This window comes from Cygnus atratus, chromosome 3 (assembly GCF_013377495.2).
Source record: "Cygnus atratus isolate AKBS03 ecotype Queensland, Australia chromosome 3, CAtr_DNAZoo_HiC_assembly, whole genome shotgun sequence".
In the NCBI taxonomy this organism is placed as follows: domain Eukaryota; kingdom Metazoa; phylum Chordata; class Aves; order Anseriformes; family Anatidae; genus Cygnus; species Cygnus atratus.
The window spans coordinates 58310214-58334424 of NC_066364.1; the positions used below are offsets into that span (position 1 = coordinate 58310214).

General features: G+C 41.6%; 1 protein-coding gene across 2 annotated transcripts in view; it reads right to left on the reverse strand.

Annotated features, from left to right (window-relative positions):
* Positions 1-24209, reverse strand: part of ARHGAP18 (Rho GTPase activating protein 18) — a 65523-nt gene extending 41314 nt beyond the window's left edge. The window contains exon 1 of one of the 2 annotated variants that reach the window (XM_035538987.2): positions 24040-24209. In XM_035538987.2, coding sequence (XP_035394880.1) covers positions 24040-24116 — 77 coding nt within the window. In that variant the 5' untranslated portion in view covers positions 24117-24209. The remainder of the gene's footprint in view (positions 1-24039) is intronic. The other variant, XM_050710033.1, reaches the window with a different exon arrangement.
* Positions 24210-24211: the final 2 nt, after the last annotated feature.

Sequence of the window (24211 nt, forward strand, 5' to 3'; positions counted from 1 at the left end):
TAACTGGTAAGCTCACTCTCCAACAGGTTTTCCCCAGAAAACACTTGTTTCCATTAAGGTCTTAGCTAACAACACAATCAAACTCCATTAAAATCTTATTAACATCTATTTCTAATTACTACTAAATAGTTCACCCTCCAGATAGCTTTACAGGGCGTAGTATAATACTTTCATTTCTAAATTATACAGTAAACTCTGACCTCTGAAACTCAGACACATGCCTTTTGCAGTCATTAAGATTTTTGCCTACCTATCTCAGTACAAAACTGAGCCCCCAAGTAGAAAACCCGTTCTTCAATATAATTAAACATTCCTTTATTGCAGTCTCTTACCAGAGTTATCTTCTTATCCCACCCACCAGAGATGCATTTATTTATTAGGAACATCAAGGATGCGAGACGAAGCACTCCAGCTCTTCCAGAGGGGAGCCATTAAAAACAATTCTTGTAATGAACACCACTCGTTATACACTTTGTAAAATTATGAGGACACAACTTATATGGAAAGGAACCAGATTTGGATTATTTCACTAAGCACTGAGAAGCCTCATGTTGTGGCAAGTACTTAACGGAGAAGAACTGTATGTAAATATTTTCTTAGGCCTTTCCTTTTGTGACCAACTGCTTCCTTTCTCAGCATGCAAGAAAATGTGACCCTTCACATTATTCACTGTTTTACACAGTTTAAAAAAATGTTCTTCAGGTTCTGTCAGCCTGGGTTTTATTTCATCAATAGCCACTTTATACTGCAGTTGTCTTTCTTCCCCATGAAAATCTTTCCTATGAAATCTTAACCTCCCTGTCTGTTCCATTGCCTGTTTAGCAGTTCATACCTGATACCTATCACAGGTAAACCACAACAGCTGGAGAGTAATCAGTTAGTAAGGTGCACTTTCACTGGTCTTACTGATAAATTCGGCTCATGGAAAGCTAATTTCACCTTTACTTCCATTCTTCTCCCTTAAGGAATATGGATTATGTTGTATTTTAAAACAGTGAGTGGTGAGGAAAAGATAGCTTTGTCATTTCTGTAGTGCTAGCCACTAATTTTGGAACCGAATATGATCTTTCTTTCTGCATCACTATGCAAGTATAGTAATTGTATGGTATCCCTATATACTATATATATATGGATGTATATGCATGTATTAGATGTGTAAATACACTAAAAGGTAGACATGCTAAATGCAAGGATGTTTGTAGTCAGAAAAACTAGGGAATACACTGGTGAACCAAACAGAATAGCTTAACAGTTTTGAAAGAGAAGTAGAGTTCCTCTGACAGTATTACTACGGGAGAGCTCACTGACTACAGTAAAGGACAAAATCCAGCTTCTACATGCTGTGTGAATATAAAGCAAAAAGATTCCAGTCCCTATAATCAGTAATCTTCTTCCTGAAAAAAAAGAAGCAAGAACGGATGAAATGCAAGTGAAAGGGAGGAGTGGGAAACACCTTTTCTAAACATAAATCAGGAATTTCTATACAGAGATCTTTTTTTCTACCCTTTTCACAAATTTTTGAATTAAAATATTCAGGCCTCATTCATTCCTGAATAAAAATTGTCACAACTATAGAAGTGCCACAGCTGGAACAGGCGAAGAGACCACCTGATTAATTACTGGGTTTGACCTCAGTTAGGATTCGGCTTTTGGGGGTTAAACAAACATGGTCCTTTTACACAGCAGCCTAACAAAGCCTATGGGAGTCTTAATATTGTCTTCAAACAGGTTCTAAATTGAAGGTCCATTTAATGTTTTACCAGACTAAAAGTTTCACAAATGTTTGCTAGTATTAGTTAACTTTCGTCACTGAGAACAATGAAAAGAAAAAAAAAGCATTGCACTAGCAAGCAATATAATTACTTGTCAGACTGGATTATTACATCTACTAAAACTGTACACTGAAAATACAATCTTCATATTCTTGACCTTAAAAGCTTCTTTAAGTAATCCTGGCCATAAACCATTGCTACAGGGGTTCTTGTACACGCACGATGTTGAGCACCGCAGCCACTTTAAACATACTCTGTCACCCCAATAAAATAGCACTTTGCTGACTACAGCTATACGTCAGCAGCAACTTCTGAAATGCCCAAGCAAATGGAGTCATCGCTTCCAAAGCCAGCGTCCACTTGGCCATTTCCATAAAAGCTGGTAATAGCAGTATTGTAGCCATGCTTCAGCTGATACTGGGGGTCACTGGCACTGAGCATCATACAAACGCATGGTTAGAGTTAACAACCTGATAAACAAGATACACAAAGGCTGTGAGAAAGGAAAAGAGGGGTGGGTACTTGGCCTGAAGAGCTGAAGCATGCTATTCAAATTCATAGTGCAAATAAGTGACACAAACAAGAATAATACTCGGATCTCTGGAGTCTTTCCCCATGGACCAGTGAGCTTTAAAGATTGAGATCTGACCCATAGCGAGCTGCAGGGCAGATAAAAGGAAGCACTTTTGTTGTGTGTTTGTGATAGACTCCAGCACCATGTCTATAAATAGAGCAGCTCTCTCAAAACAGAGTTATCTTGTTGATATAGGAGTTACAAAGTTAAGAGTGATTCTCATAAGTAATTTTTAGTTTGTACAAAGGCTAACTAGATTTAAACAACCAATAAAAAAAAAGGCAACTTTTGGGTACTGTGACCCATTTTGGTAACTAATTACTGAGCAAATCACATGCATGGCATGCTGTGCTCTTAAATATAAATACAGGACTTCCCAAGTCCTTTGCAAACTGAATGAACAATGAAAAAGATAAGGAGAGGGAAACAACGTGGTCTCCTGTCCAACTTTTCATCCTGAGAGCTGCACTACAGAAGCAAGGGACTAAGAAAAGCTCCCCCATCCCTCTCCTCCTTTCAAGAAGCCAAGTAGCACCACAGGGAGCAAAGACTTCCCATCTGAATTAACCAGGAAAGCCCTAATCTAGTGGTTGCAGCAGTTGCCTGGCTGGAGCATCCCTTTCCCTGGGACGTCTGCCTGGGAAGTGACCTACAGACCTTCCCACAGCCACAGCACCTAGCAGAGGCATTCTCATCTTTCACGGTTTCTAGACAAAGCTAGACAAAGAACCCAAGTGACAGTAAGGGCCTTGATTCCAATAACATTTTAAATCAAGAATATTTATTACTGAATCACTCATTCTAATTGGTTTCTACCTGATCTTTAAGAAATTTAAAGCAACCCCTCAGCAATACCTTTAAGGCAACTCCTCAGCAATACCTAACGAGACCCAAGTCTGGACATTGATATCCAATCCAAAGATATTTCTCACGCCTTTTAAAGTGCTTCATAACTTTTAGAAGGCATTACAGCAACTTCAGCCTGAGCTTGAATTTCTGCTTTTTCTTCTAGCTCTTAGATCTTGCCATTTGGTGCAACAACTGCATCCTTTTCTTTCTAGCTTTTCTAACACTTGCTCTTTCTACAACTGACTGCAAACTCTCCTGCAACTCGGTATTTTCAAAAAAGTCATAAAGGACGCAAAAAAAAAAAAAAACAGTAACAAACCAACATAACTTCCAGTATTTTCAGTGAATTGACACTCAGCACTCCTTTTCCCACAACTTAAGACTTTTCTTATAGCTACTTGATGACCTTATGGGAAATTCTGAATGTCAATTGTTACCAAACTTGCACAAATCCCCCTGAAGCTCCAAAGAAAAGCTAGAGAAGTAGGAAGTGAGGCAAAGTCCTGTGCTCCTTCCAGGGAGTACAAAGTCATTTCAAAACGGGTGTAAAACTTTCTAAGTGAGCACAGAAAGGGCTGAGCAAGGAGAATCAGGTCTCTTAGGATTTCTTGTAATACCTTCAGCTACTGCTAATACCTGAAAAAAAAAAAAAGCACACTACTAAAGCTGTCATTTTAAACACCTCCATGAATAACAAATGCCAAAGTTAGGGCTGCCAGACTACGGACCTAAAAAGTATATACTTATACAGATACACTATACTGCTTCTTTACATATCCTCATTACTACACTATATATCCTATACTGCTTCCAGATATATCCTCATTATTATTTAAGAAAGATTTTACCTTATTGAGCATGACCTTTCCCTCTCCTTTCACAACCCCAACCTGTCACTGCAGAAAACAGGAAGGAAACTGTAGCAATAATTAGAATACTGCACTTATTATTGTGGCAACTATTAGAATATTACATTTATTTTAGAATATTACATTTATTATTCTAATCCACTACACCAGAGATAGGAGATTGCAGATACTATGCCAAAAAATAATCTGCCCGAACTATATGCGACGTTTCTTAGCTAAGAAGATTAAAATATTTCGTGACATTTCCTTTAATAGGACATCTTGTTCCTACAGAGCCACTTAGACTCCATCTATATTCTACTTATGATTAGGTAAATTATAATTATGGTAAACTGATATACATACACACGTTATCTAAAATGGTATATAGATCACTGGCCCCTGTGTATGTATACATGAAATAATTTATTATCAAAAAAGGTGTTACAACTGTAACATATATACTTTTAGAACATTTGCCAAAAAAGAAGTTGTTTGATTTGCCATTCCAGATTCTTTAGTGATAAACGTGATCTTGTTCCACCACCCAAAAAAGGAGAATTACAATTCTGGATTGAAAACCGCAGCCATGAAGCCAGTCCCCCACAAAATGACAAAACTAGTTGCATTTCCCTGTTTTTTGGTGACTGTTGTATTTCAGTGTCTGTGCTGCTAAACAGTCTCTCAATCTTTTAGCTTTTATTCTGCGACCATAAAATAAAGACACCTGCTTATTTCTTCTAGTGAAAAGTAAGTCTCATGGTACTCAGTTTTAGAAATAAATCATTTATTAACAGACTTGCAATATTATCACTATTAGCTAAACTAAGGAAGTAGTATCAGAAGAAATTTTTGGTTTTAGTTCTGCTTTGACAAAATGAGGTAGCCTGTGTTGTCCCAGGTTCTGCCACCCTACTCCTTTTAATTCTCACTCTACTTAAATGAAGACTCCCAAAGGCTTTGAAAATGTTTTTGTTTTTTTAATTTTTATTTTTTTTGCCTATACACAGAAATTTCTAGTTCAGAAGCATATATTTTAGAGAGAAATATAGCAGTCAGTTCCTGAAAGTGTCAAATCCACCAGTGGGGAAAACAAGGGGATGAGGAAAGCTGGATGACCTGTACAAGTAAAGTCACACCACTGCCCCACTTCAGAAGCACCTCAGCAGCTCGTGCACACTTTCAGAGGGGCTGGAAGTCATTATATTACCAAAGGAAAAGAGAAGTCAGTTTCCAAACTGACTCAGTATATTTCCATTCCATACAGTTCTGTTTAAAACTCTAGTTGCAAACAAGACACAGTGTACATAGCTGGGAAAACAAGGGAAAGAACAGTCCCACTTGAATCTCCTCTGTCATATTTTTGGCTCTGTCCCTTGGTGAGTTATCTGTCTTTCTCATTCCTTTTAAATGACTTCCACATCACCTGTCTCCATATGGGCATTTTTGTTTTCCTCTGCAGTTTTAATTCTTTTATTCTCTATAATTAATATCAATCATGAAAATACATCAAAATATGTTCTCTACAACTCTCATGCTGCTTATTGGAAAAAATATTCAAATACATCGTATACATTTTTAAAGTACACTTTTTGTGTAATCTTCTAAGAGAACCACTGGAACTAATTTCCCAAAGAAGAGACTAAAAGCTGTGTGAGATTACTTCAGGCTCTACAAATATCAAAGAGCATAAAATAAGAAGTGAAATAGATACAGTATTTGTAATTCCATTATTGAGAAGCACAGAGGGGGAAGATTTAAATAATTTATTTCTCTTTTCACAGTGGAAAAAAAACATAAGCATGTCAACAAAGCCTGATTTAAGCTATCCTGGCAAATTCCAGGGCCATCTACTTAAGAACAGCTACAGCCATGAAATGATATTGGAGGCACTTTTGTGCCTTTAAAAGCAATTAGCTCTCTAAAAGCATTAGCTCTTACCATGTTAAAAGACCTATTAATTAGACCTATAACCCTGTTAGTTACTAATATAAGGCCTACAGCACAATTCAGTCGTTTTGTTTATGCTTGAAGGAAGTTGGCACACATTCCCAGTCAATTTATTACAACATAATCCTTACATTCAGTATAAACTGTAAACGGATTTGCATGAGCGTTCCCAAACAGCAGGCGAGAAAATCCATGCAGGAGTCTCCAGACATTTCATAAGGAAACTGTTCTCATTACCCAAACAAGCCACCAGCAAGGACCCGCTAAGACAAAGCGGGTAAGTGTACAAAAGCTGGAAGAGACTGCCTGCAGAAATAACCACTGATGAGGTGAGATACGGGTCTGTCCAGAAACAAGCCCAGTGCCAGCGAGGCCAAGAAGCACCCGTAAAGGCAAGAGGACAGGGGAGAGAGAGGCCTCAAGGGCACCACCAAGGACACGCAGTGTGGGCTAGGTCAGGTTCAAGGATCAGGAAGAAGGCGTTTGCAACCCAGCCTCCTAGGCCAAAGGACATCAGCTTCAAAAGTGGTCACTGTGGTTTCACCTGCTCTTGGAGGAGCGAACACACAAAAAAGCTGTGTAGGTACGTCGCTGCACATGAGGCAAATGTGCTTTGTGAAAGGAACAACTCTACTGGGTGCCACACAGAAAGTGCCACAGCAAAGGCAGAGGGCAACGCAGATTGCCCTGATCCAGCTGTGTCCTTCACACGGCCCCTTCCCAAAGACCCACCACACAGCAGAAACACCCACTCAGCAGAAGAGGCTGAGAAAAGCACACACACACAATTTTTACATTTTGTGTTAGAAGGTAACTGCTAAAAAGCCAGGACTCTCCAGAACCTTTGCAACTTCTCCTTTCCTACCAAATGCCTTTTTCTAAGCAGATTCCCAGGGAATACCTGCTCCAGGGATGTAGCAGCTCAGTTGTGGGCAGCCCTCTCTGTCACATGCACTAATGAGCACTTCCAAAGGCATGGTGTCCTATGACCCAACAGGAACCCCACTAAAGAAAAAAAAAATACATTAATGCATTTCCCCCCCTCATATTGCTGGTAGCCTCTAAATGTCAGTAGACAAATAGGGAAGCAGAAAGCTTCTCAGAAGCACCGATTCTGTCCTTCCCTCCCCCCTTTGCTACCATCTCTGTTTTCCAAATATTGGCAGAAAAAGCATAAAAATGCATATTTTTCCAACCAAGCTCTCAGCACAGCTTTAATGGTCTTGTATGAAAAAAAAAAATCCATCCCTTCACTTAAGTATACAGATGTACAGCTACCAATTTGAATATGCAAATGTTTTCATGTGCAGGTTTGGAAACTAGCAGGAGCCATGTCACAAAAGCCTGGTCTGTAATTTCAGAGCTCCGGCTGCTCAGTTGTTTCACTCCCACAGCTCAGAAAAAACTTTCCATGCGCAGTGGAAATGTCCTCTAATCCAGAATGGAGGTGACACCGAAGAAGGAACAACAGGTTTTCTGATGTCAAGTTCGTGAGGAGCAATGGGGAGTAATTACCCAGAGTAATTAATGTTTTCTCATAGTTTGGGTCTCCCTCACTAGGATGTCACCAGCCGCTTAATGACTGCCACAGCCTTCACAACTGTGCTTTCTGTTAACAAGGTCTGGGCATTAGGATTTGAATACAATGACCGAACTTTCAACAGCAAGGTCTGAAAAGAGGCTTTGTTTTGTTCCATGAGAGGGGACAGGCAAAGAGAACGCGATAGAAAATAAACGATAGGGGCAAAAACAGAGAAGAAACAAATGCTGGAAATTAAGAAAAAGTAAACAGAAAACATGCAGAGTAAATAGCCAATTATTTAATAGGACCAACTACTCAAAATGAAAAACAAACCCTACAAAACAATCCCATATGTATTCTGTTATTAGTTGATCCAGAATTTTACACATATAACCCTTGTTTTTCCTGTTTCCTCTAAAAGCATTACATTTTGTCTTACTCTTAAATCTGATTTTTTTTTTTTTTTTTTTGGAACAAGCAGACTCTTCCATGTGGGTACATGGGCAGCAAGTTCATCAAAACTTAACACACTCGTGGAAGACGTCATCAGAAGGCAAGAGGGAATGTTCAAAACTGGTCAGAAGGAGAAGGCTGATAGTTACAGCATGCAAAGGCTGTTGGCTCAGCAGCTGAAAAAAATATGCTACTTTGTAAAATAAGGAGAAAATATTTTAAGAATTATAGAGACTAAAGAACAAAAGAGCTCTTATCAACTTCAGTTTAAACTACATTCATCACTTGCAGCCAAGGACTGCAAGAATTCTGGGATTTTAGTATTAACTACTGCTATTAAGTTTAAAAAAAAACTATTTTTTTAGCTTTATAAATAAAAGACAATTCTTAATAGAAGTTATTTAGGAAAATTGTTTGTTTTCCTTCGTAACCAACACTTTCTTTACCAGCATCTTACAAACATGAAAGATAACACTCTCAAAGTCACCATGTATGTGGTACATATATGTGGTTTTTCCGCTGATAACATTCTCCGTGATTACCGTTCTATTTTGGATGATGGCAATTAGTTATATAAAGCAATGCTGTAACAAAGTATCAATCAGTCCTTTCAAAATGATTGCATCACTAATATTAGCCGTAACTCTTCCCCTAGATGCCCAAACAAAACACTTGAGTGCAGGGACAACTGCCAGAAAAAAATGCAAGTGAAAAGTGATGTTGTACTCTTTTAACTGTCCCCATGTAGCTAGAGGTTAAATCCCTGACTTCAACTTTAGACATACTCCTTTGTGTAAACAGGGTAAAAATAACACTTATTTGTAACACTAGGAAGCTATGATTATCAACCCCCATAATAATCAGGGAAAATGAAATACAGTGCTTTTACTGTTTGAGTAATAGAACTCAAATTAGGTGCAATCTGTATGCCAGTGTTTCTATAAACTCCCATTTTCTTTTGCCATATGTACATACGGTGTGTACAAAAGAACAAGAAAATGTTATGTACTCAAGTACTACATTCCATAATTTTTCATTAGAGGACCAAGCTCCCAACGCTAGACATCTGTACTTCACGTTACCAGACACATCTACAAATAAATACCAGATGTTTTTATACCAAATCACATGTGCGTAGAAAAAAAAAATGCTGTGTGCAATATTAAGTCACTTGAAAATTCCATTCTAATTAATTTGAAAGCATCATATTTTGACAGTGGCCCAAGCTTGCAATTCAGAGGAAAGGGAAAGGACGAAAGACAGCTAGCCTGAGTGGACTTGATCTGGGTGCACAGAGCAGTGACATTTCTAGACAGGGAATCCCTGATCTGAGGCAACACTGAGCAGAAGCTGCAGGGCACCCTGCAAGTCCGGTCCTGGCTCCAAACCTGCACTGCCCGACAGCTCTGTCCTGTCCCCACCCCTCACACCACCTTGCCATGTCGGGAAGGATGCCGGTGGCATTCTGGCTCTGAAGTGCTCCCTGATGTTCCCTAAGCACTAGGGGTGCACCCCGCATCACAGTGGAACCAGCTCATCCCAACAGCACTGGGGAGGCAGTGAAAGAAGCAAACATCTCAGAGCCTGAGCTGGGTGACAAGTACATCCTTCGAGTTCAGACAAGGTGACACAGTTCAGCACCTTCCTACAAGGCATACTAAATTAAAAACATTCTTAATGGTTGTTTTTGTTTGTTTGTTTGTTTTCATGGAAAATGCATTCTTGCAATCTTGTTTTTTTTGGATACAGGAAATACTTGGATACAAGAAATATATAAGTACCCAACTGTGTCTCAAAAGATAAAGAACACTTCCCTCAGCAAAATAAGGCACATGGGCAAAGTCTTATTATATACTTACAAAGACTGTACAAGTACCAATAGGTTAACACAAAAATGGAAGCATATACTTGTTAGCATCAAAGGGGTTTAAAACCTACAGTGTAAGTCAACAGAGCAACGGCAAGGGAGCTATAAATCTCATTCAGAAGTAAACCAGTTAGAATGATTTGTACAATGCCCTCTAAAAATAAATGACCTTTTTTTTTTTTTTAACAAGTATATACAATATTGTCTTAAATGAGGTAATACACTGAAGCTGTCTCTTCCACAGAGTGCCCCAGGTAATGCTCTTCAGCTGCAATTCCTTCTCTGTTCGCACTGTCTTCACACCAGAGCAACCTTGGATTGTCCCAGGGCAGATATGCCCAAGGGCAACACCTCCAGGCCACCCCGCCCTTTACAGTAACTTCCAAGACTCAAACACCACCTTCTGAGCACCCTTCTTGGAGTGCCACAAATCCACATCTTGAAAAATCACATGCCAGACCCTGCAATGTGCCAGATCCCTCCATACTCATAGGCAGAGCTCGTCAAAGACAGCACAACAGGAAGGCAGCCAGCCTGTCACGCACCCAGGGTTATTCAGGGGAGATAGAAGGGTATCATTGTTTACTAGGAGAGACAACATGGGAGAGGTCCAGCCACCAGGTCTGGCAGAGGACTGTATGACAATATTTAGCAGAGTCAGCTAGGTGCAAAACTCAAGCATGCCACCTGCTCAGTGCAAGTCACCACCCTCCCCAGCCACAGCAGAGAATATTTCTTTATTCAGAAATAGTGACAGGTCCACATCCACAGTAAGAGCATCAGCATGACCTCAGCACAGCACCTCCATCGGCAGCTAGGCTTTCTTCTGCTGGAGTTCACCAACAGACATCCAAGGCAATGCTGTGACCCTTTGAGCAGCTAAGCCACCTCTCACACAAAATCCAATGCCACTGCTTTTTCCTTTGTATTACTCATTCAGGTTGACACAGCAGAACACTTGCATTTCCTAGCTGCACAAAGGACTTAGTCTGGCCCTCGTCATTAGTTTTTCTGGACAGTCACATCTGTCTAGCAGTTACCCACATGCGAGTCTGCCACAGTTGGATATGCCAGCCACCGTGGCTTTGTTCCAAGCTATGAAGCCAGAGAAACTTGGGCAGGAAGACCTTGGTATATCCTGCAGAAGGAACATGCAAGACATTTTGGTCGTATCTCCTTAACTTTAATAATTTCCTCAGTATTATGTGGAGCCCACTCAGACAGATGATGACCAGGCAGAGTCCCACTTACCCTGCAACACCAACTTGGTGACAACCATGCAGAGCAAGTGCTTCTGAGAAAGGAAAACGTGGGGCATGAGGGATCCTTGGTAAAGGAAAGAAGACAAAGTAACACCTTCTTCCGTTGTAAGGGTCACAGGCCTCCTCCTTAGGACACTAGATGGATGTAGATGCCCTTTCAGAAGCTTAGGACAACTGGTTGTTCCATGGCCCCTCAGTGCAGCAGTACTCTCCCACCCTTCTCAGATGGCAACCTGAGATGCAGACTGAGATGGCAACTGGATGCAGACTGGGCAGCACACGGAGCTCAGACAGCAGTGGACTTCATGAGGTAAAGTTGCCAAGCTACTGACTGACAGACCACCCTGGTGGACAACTGTTGATGAGAGATACAATAAACTTTGGGAGGAAGGCCTGAGACACATGTTCTGTACCTCCCAGAGCTAATGAGGCCAGCCACCAGGCAGCTTTCACACCAATAAATGAACATCTTACTCTTGATCCAGAGGACGAAAAGACTCTCTGGGAGTTGCTAGCAATGGGCCTGCTTCATCAAATTTGGCAGAGGCAGTGCCAATTTCTTCCTTCAGCAATCCAGCCATGTCCTGAATATGCCTGAGAGAAACTCCCCTGGACTGGTTCAGCACCAAGCAATGTAACCTAATTTCTGGGACAGACACTGGCCACACCAGTGCACGTATGTATCTGCCTGTCCCCTCCTTCAGAGGAGGCACCAGCCCCTTCTCCCACACAAGCTGCAGCTGGCAACCACATGCTGGTAGGTAAAATCCACCACGCAGCTGTTGAAGGACAGCAGCAAGCAGGGCCTTACAGCACCTCACTCAGTACGCAATGAAGGCTGAAAGGTGCTTGCTAGAGGCACTTGGGGACCTGCTGTGCAGATGCAGACAAAGCATTTTCACCACTTGCATGGCCGTTGGGGGTTCACTGAGGCCAAAGACCACACTCAATAGCATGCCTCTGGTGAAATGGTATCTTCATATTGAATTCTAAATACCAGCTGAAGAATCCCTGCTTTATGCTTTCACAGTCACAGAAGAATAGCCAATTGTACCCCAGAAGCTCAGGGGTCCCACCACGAAATGCAGAAGCTGAGGAGATCCTTTTCTAGTGCTGAAAAGGCTATACAAGGGCCGGATGGATTCCATATCATCTTAAATGGTATGGAACTTCATTTAAAAGTGACTTAATTTTAAAAATGCTATTGACCGAATTCTGTCTGCAGAGTTTTTTAAACCTTCTTTATAGCTCAGCTGTCCCTTCACTGAAAAGATCTTTTGATTCACTGGTGGATTTCTCCCCGTTTATTCATGCTGCTGCAGCCCACTCCTTACATTGTTCATTATCTCTCATGAAAGTCCCATGCACACGCACTGTGAGAAGCCACCACAGATACAGGGAGGACGTGAAAAGCCACCATCAACACAGGGAGGAAAACAGAATGATCACTTTGCATCCAAGTAACACTCAGGTATTTCTAAGGCAATGCCTGCAGCAGGAAGATGGTTCAGCTTGCTACAGAACGGGAAGCTTGGAGAAGACCTCTGTTGCTAACAGAAATACAGTGCTTCACATAAAGCACACTAAGCCTCAATTAAGGCACAATCCATTTGCCCGTGCTGCTATAAACTCCTATTTTGTTTTGCCGTATGTATATGCAGTGTGTACGGAAGAACAAAAGCAATGTTATGTACTCTCGACTACTACCACCTGTGATTGTACACAGATGCAGATGTGCTCCAGCAATTACATAAACGTGTTGTGTATGGTAAAAATACTTTACACATTACATGCATTATTGCAAGTTATTTCCTTGTTTAAAGTACTACCAATGGCTTCTGGTGACAGCAGCAGCTTGAAATGGGACAAAGGATTGTCTCCAGCTAGCTCAGAACAAGCCACAGAATCAAAACACAATAGTTGAAGATAAAAATAGAAGCTTTAAAGGATTACAGTTTCCTCATTGACTACTATAAGCTGCAGAAGTGTTGCTCCTACTTTGAAAAGCATCTGAAGCTTTTAGAGTATGCTTCACTAACAGTTTTGTTTTTCTACCTTATGTCAAAAAATCTTACTTCATACTAATATTTTGACTCAGATAAATTTCATCAGTCTTCAGAAGAATCTTAATATAACTTAAACTACTGGTGAGTACAAATTCCTAAAAACAAATGGAAAATAATTCAGTTACAAAGAACGTATCAGCATAAATGTTTCTTTGAATTCAAAAATGGAGAATGCTTCTAGGAAATAAAATGAAGGATAAGAAACATGTTCAGCTATCCCAGGGTCCTATAAAAGTAAGATAACTTCAACTTCAAATATAAACAGATATTAGTTTCTCATGCCCACAGTGTGGTTGTACAATGGAATAACTTGAATAACTCACCTAGGAAGCTTTGGATGAAAGTGATAGGTGAATAGGCTTTATAATTGGACCAACGGTGTGTAAAATGAAAAACTGCCCAGTTACTTCTCATTTCTAGACTTCCAGCTTCCCAAATATTCTTATGAACAGGTTTGGTTTGTGGCTTTTTTTTTTTTTTTTTTGCCTTTTTTTCCCCAAAGATCTGACAATATTATGGGGTATCTAGTGGACACCAGAAAACTTTTTCAGTTTTAATAGCTTTTAAGCAGCTGTCCACTGTTTTGAACAAAACATATTAGCATATTCAGATGCAACCTTGATTCTTCTGTTTAATAAGAACAGTACTCCTACTAGTGATTTGTGCAATATAAGCTACTTGGAGAAATATCCTCTAAGCAGTTGAAACTTTATTGGATCAAAGTCGAATTACAAGTTTATTGGAAAATACCTATGTGAGAATACTCAGAGGGTGAGAAAGAAATAGGGTTCAAAAAGCTCCAAGAGAGTAACATAAGAAAGCATGGTACAAAAGGCACCAGTCTTTTGTCCAGAATCAGAGGCTGTGCACCTGTGTCAATATCACACCACACACAGGGGAAAAAAAGAAACAGAAAAACAAAAGACCAACCTGGGCTGAATGAAAGGTCTCCCAGTTTAGGCTCAAACCACATGAATACAAACAGCTATGCGTCTTTGGGGATGGAGGCAACATACCTATCAACTGGGCAGGCTCACGCTGGTGCTCAGCTAAGGTCTGGGCACATTGTGATGGCCACGTGCCCCCAGCACATCCTGATGATCTGCCCACTCCTGGGGGCCTGGCGTTCATAGGACACGGAACACCCCCATGCTGAAAGGCAGCCAAGAGCTGGGCTCCAGGCTCCTGTGAAACTCTAGGTACAGGCTTAGATTATAATACACCATTTGAAAGGTTTGAAAAGACTGTCACATAAAGTTGCTTATGCTGAGTTAGTCTTTGTTGTCTCATCCCACACTGTCCCCTGCTCTGTTTCTCACTGGCATGGCCCTGTGCAGATGTGCTGACCCACAGTCTGGCTCCAGCTGCATTTTTCAGACTAACTGCTAGCTGCTAACTCTCACCTGCTAATTAACAATGTATCTTAGCAGCTTCTTCGAAAGTATATAACAGAAACTGAAGTTGTGCCTTTCAGAGGTTAAATATATACATACATTTAAATTGAAACTTAACAGAAATTGTAACAGCCTATATTGAGGTCTGTGTTTAGTGAAATCTGCGTCAAATAATTCTGCAAACGAACAGTGACTGAAAATGTCTAAGAGAACGTGTCCCTCACACTCCTTAAGAGAAGATGACTAAACTTTAACAATCACTTCAAAAGCGATTTTGGGGCCAAGAAAGGCCCCAAAACCAAAAGACTGTGACAGCATTGCACACATTTTACTACCATATGTCTTCATAAGCTGTTTTCTGATCTGAAGTACAAAGTGCCAAATACCAGCTTTCACAGCATGAAGCTCATAAAGTTTCCCATAAACTTTCATGAGCAGCTTCTACTTACACACAGAGAAAAAATATCATGGTTTATTTTGTGCTTGTATGCACTACCCATCGTAAGAAATTCACACAAATATGTATTTTTCTAAGCTTGAACCTCAAAGAAGAACAAGTACCACAGTGCGAATATCCTTCTCCAAAAGAAGAAGGCAGGAAGAATTTGGGTCACTGGACAGATGCTTGAACATTTTAATTAGTACATAATATTTTTACTGACATTTGTAATAATGTCTTATTATTTAAAGCCTTAGTCTCTTTTACCCTTAAACTAGAAAATATTACAGTGATGAAAAGTTGGGTTGTGTTTCTTATAGGAAAGCCTATAAGTAATTCTGATTATTCTTATTTACGATACTGCTTCGATGTACTTACTGTGTGCACTATGAAACTAAAGCGATCTTACTGGTGCAAAGTTCAGAGCAAAGAAAGGTGTGTTTAAACAAGGCATCAATCAGCAAGCTTTCACAAGCTTATCAACTAACAACCAACTGTAATTCAGAAGTTGCGATTTAATTTACCTCATTACGGCGTGTGAGAATCAAAGCTGGGCTTTTGTTTCTTTTTTGGGAAGCACACCGCACTATGCAATTAGTACGTGATGAGGGGAAGGCAAGCGCTCTGCAGCTCCACAGTAAGGGCGTGGGTGCTCCACAGTATTCCCCACTAGGGAACACCACTGGATCCCAAGGATCTCTCCTCGTGCTGCAACGTGCCTTTTGCAGGCAGAGGACATGCACACTACTGAATCACCGAATGGCATGAGTCAGGGCAAAATTAGCCAGAGGTTAAGTTTACACCAGCTTTAGAGTGGCTGCTAAAGGACAAAATGTACCTGAACTGACTAAAAACCTGCCAGTATAAAGCTAAGCCACCAAATTATCTTTTTAATAAATCTGAACCAATAGATTTAAATTATATCCCATCAACCTCTTACAAGATATGGCCATAGCCAGTACTAGGACTCATAAAAATGAGTTCTCTTGTCAAATCACAGCCCCGTAATGATCACATTAAGCTGACACAGATGTAGGCTGCTGCCAGAGGGTTCTGTCAAATCCTTCCTTTTCTGGGGGTTTCTATAACTTCCCTTGTGTCAGCGCTGTCACTGATGCAGTCACTTGCTGAATCAGGTTAAGAAACCAATCTGTCTGAAAACAACTCTTGTGAAAAACACTGCTTTCAGATGGATATTTTTTTTCTTGATCCAGCTCAGCCTAGTTCGATCAGACCAGAAATGTCAATGCCAGGGCAAAAAAAAAAAAAAAAAAAAAAAAATGTAGGTGAAAGGTGGAAGGAAACTCCATTTTCAGTGATGTCCCCACTCTTTTCAGGTCATCCCAGCCTAATTGGCCACAACCTGCACCACTGTCACTGCACATCAAAACTTCTGCTGGTTTGAACCCTCTGAGGCTTCTGAGATGAAAATAAGAAGTTTCAGTAAATAGCGTAGTATCTCCCTCCTGAGATATAACCCTTTCAACAGAACAAGAAGATATTCCTCAAGACTACTGGCACATAGGCTTCTCAGAAGATGACAGCTTAGCAGAACACAGCCACCCTCTGCAAACAGGAACGATGGGAATGACTTTTCCTACAAAAGCAATGCTGTTACTAGTGTTCCCTTACCTGGCTGTGGCAAAGGAAATCACAAGGTGAGGCTCCAGAAGCTACACTATGGATGTCATTAGACCTGTAATCCTCTTAGCAACTGCCAACAGAGAAAGCATTTTCCACTGGCCCACGGTAACCATAGCTCTGGTCTCTCACTGTGACTGCTAACTGAGTACTGGCTTTGTAGATGAGTATTCACCAGTACTTCCTTGCTGTTCAGCAGCTGAGGCTTTCGCTTACTGCACCAAGTTCCTTCCTTTGTATCTGGGATGACAGGCTCATGACCATGGCTACAACCGCAGTTGCTATATCACTCCTTGGGTGATACAAACACACAAGAACTTCCCGATCTGTTTGTCCAGTTACAATCTAGCTTTGCACTCTCTCAAACTAGTCACAAATCTCCCTGGTATCTCTTGATATAGTATACTCCTGGACCTTGATGTTGTATTTTACTAAAAGCAAAGAATTTCTCATAGAGGGAACATTTCGACAGTAGCCTTGAGTCCAGCCAACTATTGTTCTGATGATTACACAGCAATCAGCTAAAAATAATCAACTGATTAAAAATAATAAAAAACCAAACAATTTACTAAGTGCCATATCACTAAATGTTGACAAAACAATTCTCACACATCCTCTTAAGTATTCTCCTGGTTTTCAAACAGGAAGTAAAGTTAAAACATCTGACTTCCCTAAGTCCGAGTGAAAGCTGTCTGGGTGATTTAGGGACTGGTGAACAGGAAGAAGAGGTAGTCTGAGGAGTGGTAAATTGAGGATTTGTATTGATGCTAAGTCAAGCAAAACACACCAACTGTTCTGCTGCAGTTTGGCGCTGAGTATGCATGATGAGATATTTATTTACGTGCTGAAGACAGCATTACTCTTACCTTGTTGCTTTCTCACGTGTGAGATACCTTCAGTCATATTTCTAAGTATGCTAAAAACATTCACTTTTGTTCCTCCTCAAATACTTCACCCCAAACCGCTTTACTCTTCCAACAATAACACAGGCAACGCAAAGTAAATATTCCAATACATTTTTATGTATTTGTTGCCTTTTGGTCTAAGAAGCCTCCTTAGGAAGAAATGGTGTTGTTGGAAGAATACGGGTAAAGTCTCCAAAACTCTCCTGAAAGCATTTCAAGGCTAACGGGAGTGGGATGTTGTAGCAGGAGGGGCAGGGAACAGCCTGACATGACAAGGGTGAATAAGGAACAGGTGATCCTCGCGGGACAGTATCAGTAGGTATCTAACCTTTGCTGTGCTCACTTTTACTCTGTTGAAATACAAGACAGTTGGCACAAAACAATAACCAAAGAGTAAGTGCATAGCTTCAGCTTTCTCAGGAGGGCAGAAGGGTAACTTGCTCGTGTGCTCAACCCATTACACTGGTTGGGTTGTCACCAAAAACATATCCCAGAAGACGGTGTACTTTATAAAATAAATCAAATAATTTTTTTACACGCACAAACACTTTAAAAACAAAAACCCTAATTTTTCTTACTTGTTTGGCTAGAAATATTTAAATTCCCTGCCTGCACACAATTATTTTGACATCAGGATTCCAAGGCAGAGACAGGTTCACCGAAAAACAAGCAGCCCTCACAAAACAGCTCACTGTCACACTGGAAATGCTCAAAACTTACTAGTGTGGAATTTTTCTTCCCCTGGCCAAGTTCATTTACTGAGTTTGGAGTGACAGTCAGTGACCCATACATAACAGGAATCTGCAATGCCACTCACAGCGGGAACTTCTCTGTATCAGTTACTGTAATTACAGCCTCAGTTCAGTTGTAGCATTCTGATTCACAAAAGAAAAAAAATGAAGGCACACATTCAGTAAGTCTAGTAAAAAAGCATAACTATAGAGCTGGGTACTCGCATTGCAGACGTCTCTGAAGCCCGTATGAACAGCCTTTTAAAACCTTACCACTTTCAGCTCCAACCTCTCTGGTGGCAGCTATGAAATGAGTAAATTACTGGCAATAACAGTTTCAATCTTTTCAATAGAGAGCCAATAACAGCAGATGGGAAAAGCCATTAGTCCTATTCAAAATCAAATTCAACAATTCTGCTCTTCAAAGAAAAAGAAGAGATGCAAATAAGAAATATTCATTTGATGCCACATTTAGAGCTAAGGTTGAAGTTCAGATTTACAAGGCTCCTCTGGCACTTTGCTCATCAGAAGTTCAGCTGCTTTCTAACTTTACATAAAGACTACATGCTTATAACAGCACATCCAGTAATATCTTGTGTTATGCACTGTATGATCTAGATTTGTACACACTCAAGAAAGCTGTTAATTAAAATGTTCAAAAGGCTTTTATGCTTCACATTCCTTATCGGTATGTCATCTCATTCTCTGTATCTTATTAAAATAAAAAAGAAAGCCAGTATACGGCGAGCCCCGATTCTCCTCTGTTCTGCTACACAGCTCCACCGATTCAGCACAGTTATTCTCATTTGATAACTATCTAAGGGCCTGACCGAGAGTGGAACTGAACAGACTGTTTTCACAGATAGCAAAGGGCATTAAATCCAATCTAAATCCATGACATAGAATGATCCAGGTCAGTTAGTGAATTGAGCTTATCACAATAATACTGTTTTATAACACTGACAGACGTTAAATGGATATCTAAGTGCAGGACCAAGCGACCATGTCTGCATAATGAGGACTGCCCTGAAAAAGAAGGGCTTGAAAAATGCACAGAGGACATGAAACTTGAGGTGAGTTCCAACAGGATGCTTAGAAAAACAACCATGCCTGCAACTGGATGAGGTGCTAATTAGCATCATAGAAGTGATTTTACCTGTGTGGGTGACACTCATGAGACTGACACTGAATTGCTCCCTATAATTCAGGCTGGGAAGGCAAAATAGCGGGACGCATGTAAAGAAGGATGCTAAAAATTGAAGAAATTAAACAAAACATTCACCCAAAAAAATGTTTTTAGACCGAAGAAACAAAGATACTCAAAAATAATTACTTATTTAGTCTACAAAAATAAAAATGAGAAGCAGCTTGATGACGAATTAACAGGCAGCTGAAGGGCTTTTTACTCTACTGGAAGGACATAGCAAGAACCAAAGGCAGAAGCCAAATAAATTCAAAGAAGAAATTAGGTGCAAACTGGGGAAGGGGTAACTCGAGGGAGACAGGAATCTGGACGCAGGGAAGCAGGAAATGGTGGGCTACCACATCTTGCTGTCTGTAGATCAAGTTAGCGGGATTAATACACTGGTAACTAAGCAACACATTAAGGGTCTGCAGTACGCTACATATTTATACATGCATAAAGCACAAAAGACACAAAAGCGGTTTTAGACAAAGCAACTTAGAGCACTGTTGTCTATCAGCTCTATTTGAGTATGTCGGTAGGCACGGGACAACAAATGCTGTTCAAATTATCAGGCAAATTCAAGGCAGGAAAGGATTTTTCTAAGGTATTTGTACTCACATAGAGCCTGTAAACTTAGATAAAAACATTGCAATGATTTTGTAAAGTGAGATGAAGCGTGATAGATCTTTGCCTTGCATAAAAGGAAGCACCACATGGCAGGTACTGTGCTGGGGAATCCGTACTGGCATCACGGCAGACAGGTTACAGGCAGTAGGAACAACAAATGCTGTGATGATATAGAAAACCCCAAATCTGTGCTGTACTAACAGCTTGCAAAAGAAATTGCAAAAGGCTCTGCCACCACAAGCCCATTGTTATAATCAGCTTGTGAGTTTGTTGCTCACACACTGAGCATTACATGCATCTCTCACAGTGCTTTAGTCCTTCAGACTGGATTTCACTGGATTTCAATTCCAAGAGTGAGTCACTGGTGGGAAAAGAGAGGGAGAGGAATGAGAGCTTTTCTCTCTGAAGGAATGAGAACAGAAACTGGCCTTCAAAGAAGGCATGAATTCATATTCACTACTAGATTTCTTCTTGGCTTGAGATGCAAACTGTTAAATCTTCAGATTAAACTGAGCAAATACTTGAACAATGAAAGGCGATCAAACTGTGAGTGATTTAGACCAAAGCTGCCTGTAGAAAACACTAAGTATTTTATGCCCCTCACTTGTCACCCATCCCAACAGTCAACACAGATACTACAACCACTAAGTTAATAAAACCCGTATTTATGAAGACAAAAAATATTTTCTTTTATGCACACTTGCGCAGTAATCCACAATAATGGGCTCTGCTCCACAACAAAAACTAACTGTGACCTTCTCCTCCACTGCCACACACTTCCAATCTTCAGCTGACATCTCCCAGATTCACGTGGGTTCAGCAGTTAATAGGACAGTGAATCTCCAGCACCATGGGTGCTTGCTTGCAGGCATCATTTGGCAGAGACCTGAGGAGGTGGAATCTTCTGTTTTCCAGCAGCCAAGGGTTACAGCACTCTCTCCAGAACTGGTCTGGGTTTTAGTTCCATCTAAGGGAAACCAGGCTTGTAGTTCTCACTTTGCAAGCCACTGCTGGCAAACCAAATGCAAGATTTAAATACAGCAAATAAGTGAGGGTGTGCATAGGTACATGACCTGTGAGGAAAAAGAGCCATGTTCTAGTCTTTATGAGATGCTGGAGTCCTTCTTAAGAAGTCGCTAGCAACATGAAGATTCACAGGACCTTTGGGAGCATGTGATATTAAGAAGGCACTAGCTTGCAAAGCTTCAAAACTCAAACTGGTCTTCTGCAATAAGCTTAAGAAGTGCAATGAAGTGGCAGCAAAAGTGCACGTGCTGGCTGCTGATGAGAAAGCACGGTGACTCATTGGAGACATACAGGGAGACTGTGACTCACATGACAATTTGGTGCAGCCAGGGAGACAATACAGAAAGGCAGCCTCTGAGATAAGGCAAAGGTAAGGGAGACAAAAGCAAAGTCAACTTGCAGTGGCCATCACATTTAGAATCATTTATCTGTCACTCAGTTTGCATTTTAAGCTCAGCTCTTGAAAATGCTCTGCAGCAGAATTTTGTTTTCCTCACACACACGCATGCAGTTAGTTTTGCATCCATCTAGCTATCTGCAATTTTTTTATATCCTATTCCCCACCTATTTGATACTCCAGACCTGGCCTTCGCCTTATAATCACTTAAAAGATATTTTTAGCTGCATATATACATACGCACATTCACACACACATTCATTCTTGAACAGGAACAGTTCTGCAGAGGCCTGTCTGGATGAGACTGTTGTCTAAGGGTAAGCAAAAAGAGCCCTATGAAAAGTCTGTTGTTACCTGAAATGCCTGTGTGTGGCTGGCAAATATGACACAGGACCTGCAGCTCTTTCTGCTACAGAAGATGGGGTAAAATCCCCAGCAAGAAACCCAAGCGGCACTGGATGTCTACGCTTAGGTATGTCAATTTCACATTTCTCTCGTGCATGAACCTTACATGCTTATAAGGGGCCAAAGTGGCTGCTGAAACAGAGTCGTGGGCAAGTTACTTGATTCACTCTTATTTTCCACAGTCCATTTAACATCAAGCAGTTCCATGGGAAAAACAAGAAAAATGCCCGTGCATGGACATCATAAAAAAGGGAGATAACACAAAAACGCAGGCAGCAAGACAGCCAATAAAGCAACAGTGAATCTAGTGGGTTAAAGCTGAGAAGTGAAAAGCAAGCAGAAAACAAGCAGTATGGAGGGGAGAGCTATTAAAATTAAACTTGACTGAGTAAACTGCTGTTGTGATTTCTCTAAGGTAGTTCTTAGATAAATACTTAGGTATACCACAGAAGTCACCCATAATCAGTATCTAAAATATAAGAAGATATTCCTTTAGCTATTACTTTAATATAAGCTGTAAAATAAATTCTATGGCAAAGACGACTCTGATGCTGATTTAAACTTTGTCACTGACAAGACAACATTGCTAAATTGTCAAACTTGGAAGTAATCACATTGAAGCTGTTCTAGATTTTAGCCTGATGAACCAATAGCAGGGTAAGACTTTTTTACAGGAAGTATTTCACAGGCTCATTGTGCCTTTAAAGGGCCAGAAGAGAATGGTAAAGTAGCTCAATAATCCATTAGATCAGTACAATTCTGCAGTCCTATGAAGCAGGACTTCTTGTATGCCTGAAGAAAAACAAATGGTTAGGGACATAGTTTCCTAGCTGCCACTTTATCTGGAGCACGGCCAATGCATTGCTTTTTCCAGGATGCACCAGTGCCATGCTTCTCCAACAGTCAAAAAACAATGCAGTCTCCAATGTTCATTGTTTTGAATGTCCTCGAAAAAAAGAAAAAAACAAATCAACGTAGTTGACCATTACCCTTTCCAAAAGGGTTGCTTCATTACAATACAAACAGCTGGCACTGTATTACAGCAGCTTCCTAGTGCTCTGATTCCCATTGAAAATTACAGAGTTTTCGAGGCAGCAGAGGGGTACGTAGTGATACTGAAAGCTGTGACATGGAAAGAGAGAGGCAGCCTTCTGGATCTTAGCTGAGAGCTAAATGGCAAACATGCACGGTCTTTGAAGCTGTAATGCTGCCAGTGGCAGAGCTCAGGCAAACTAAATGTGGGAACCCCCTGTCCTACCCAGCTCTAACGTACACATTTCTAATGCTGTAATTAAGAAAAGAGACCACTTCTCACCTTTATTCCCTATACACACACATAGTTACAAGGAAGGGAGCACCTCAACAAAAACAGGGCCGCGGCTGTGCTGTTCAAGCACTCCGTAAGCGCATTGTTCAGTTCAGTTCTTGCCTTTGCCGTGAACTCTTGGCATGACATACCAAGGTGCATCGGTTATCTTTTGTCCAGGGTGACATCCAGCACTTCCTTCTATCTTTTTCTAATGAGATTATAATCAATTTGGTCTGACACGCTCTACTTGGGCACGCGTGTAAGTCACGTGCCAGTGCCGATACCGTCCCGGTTTCAGCCAGCTTCCCCGCGTTAGTAAAAGTCCCATGTTTATCAAAGGGACCTTTGTGGGCACTTCCAGCAAGGCCAGGCCAGACAGAGCGAAGACAAAACTCCTTCCCTCTCAGCAGTCTCTGCTTACTGCCAGGGCACACAGCCCGCGTTACACATAGCCTGCGGGGCACGCGGTGCAGCCGCCCTGCTCCCCTCCACCCCCTTTCGAGCTGTCAAAACCTTCAGCAAGTTTCCCTCGGCCTCACCTGCACTTCCTTCAGCGCACCCCGTTACAACAACAAACACCCACCACCACCACCACCACCACCACCACCGAGCACCGAGCCGCGCCGAGAGCCGGCTGGAGCCCCCCACGGCCGGATCCCGCGGGGCTGCCGGGGCACGGCTCCCCCGGGGCCGCTCCCCGCCGCCTCCCGCCCGGTGCCCGCAGCCCGACCGCCCGCAACCGGCCCCGAAGGCGCTTCCCCGGCCGCCCCACGAGTCCCCGCAGGCGCTCCCCGCGGGGCCGCCGCCGCCGCTCACCCGCCGGGGGCGCCGCCGCCGCCGCTGGGGTGGTAGGCGGTGAGCACCACGCCGCGGGAGCCCGGCAGCCAGCTCATGCTGCCATCCCCTCTGCCGGCGCCTCGGCGGAGCGGGGCGGCTCGGCAGGACTCGGCACAGCGGGGCAGGGCCGCCCACGGCAGCGCCTCCTGCG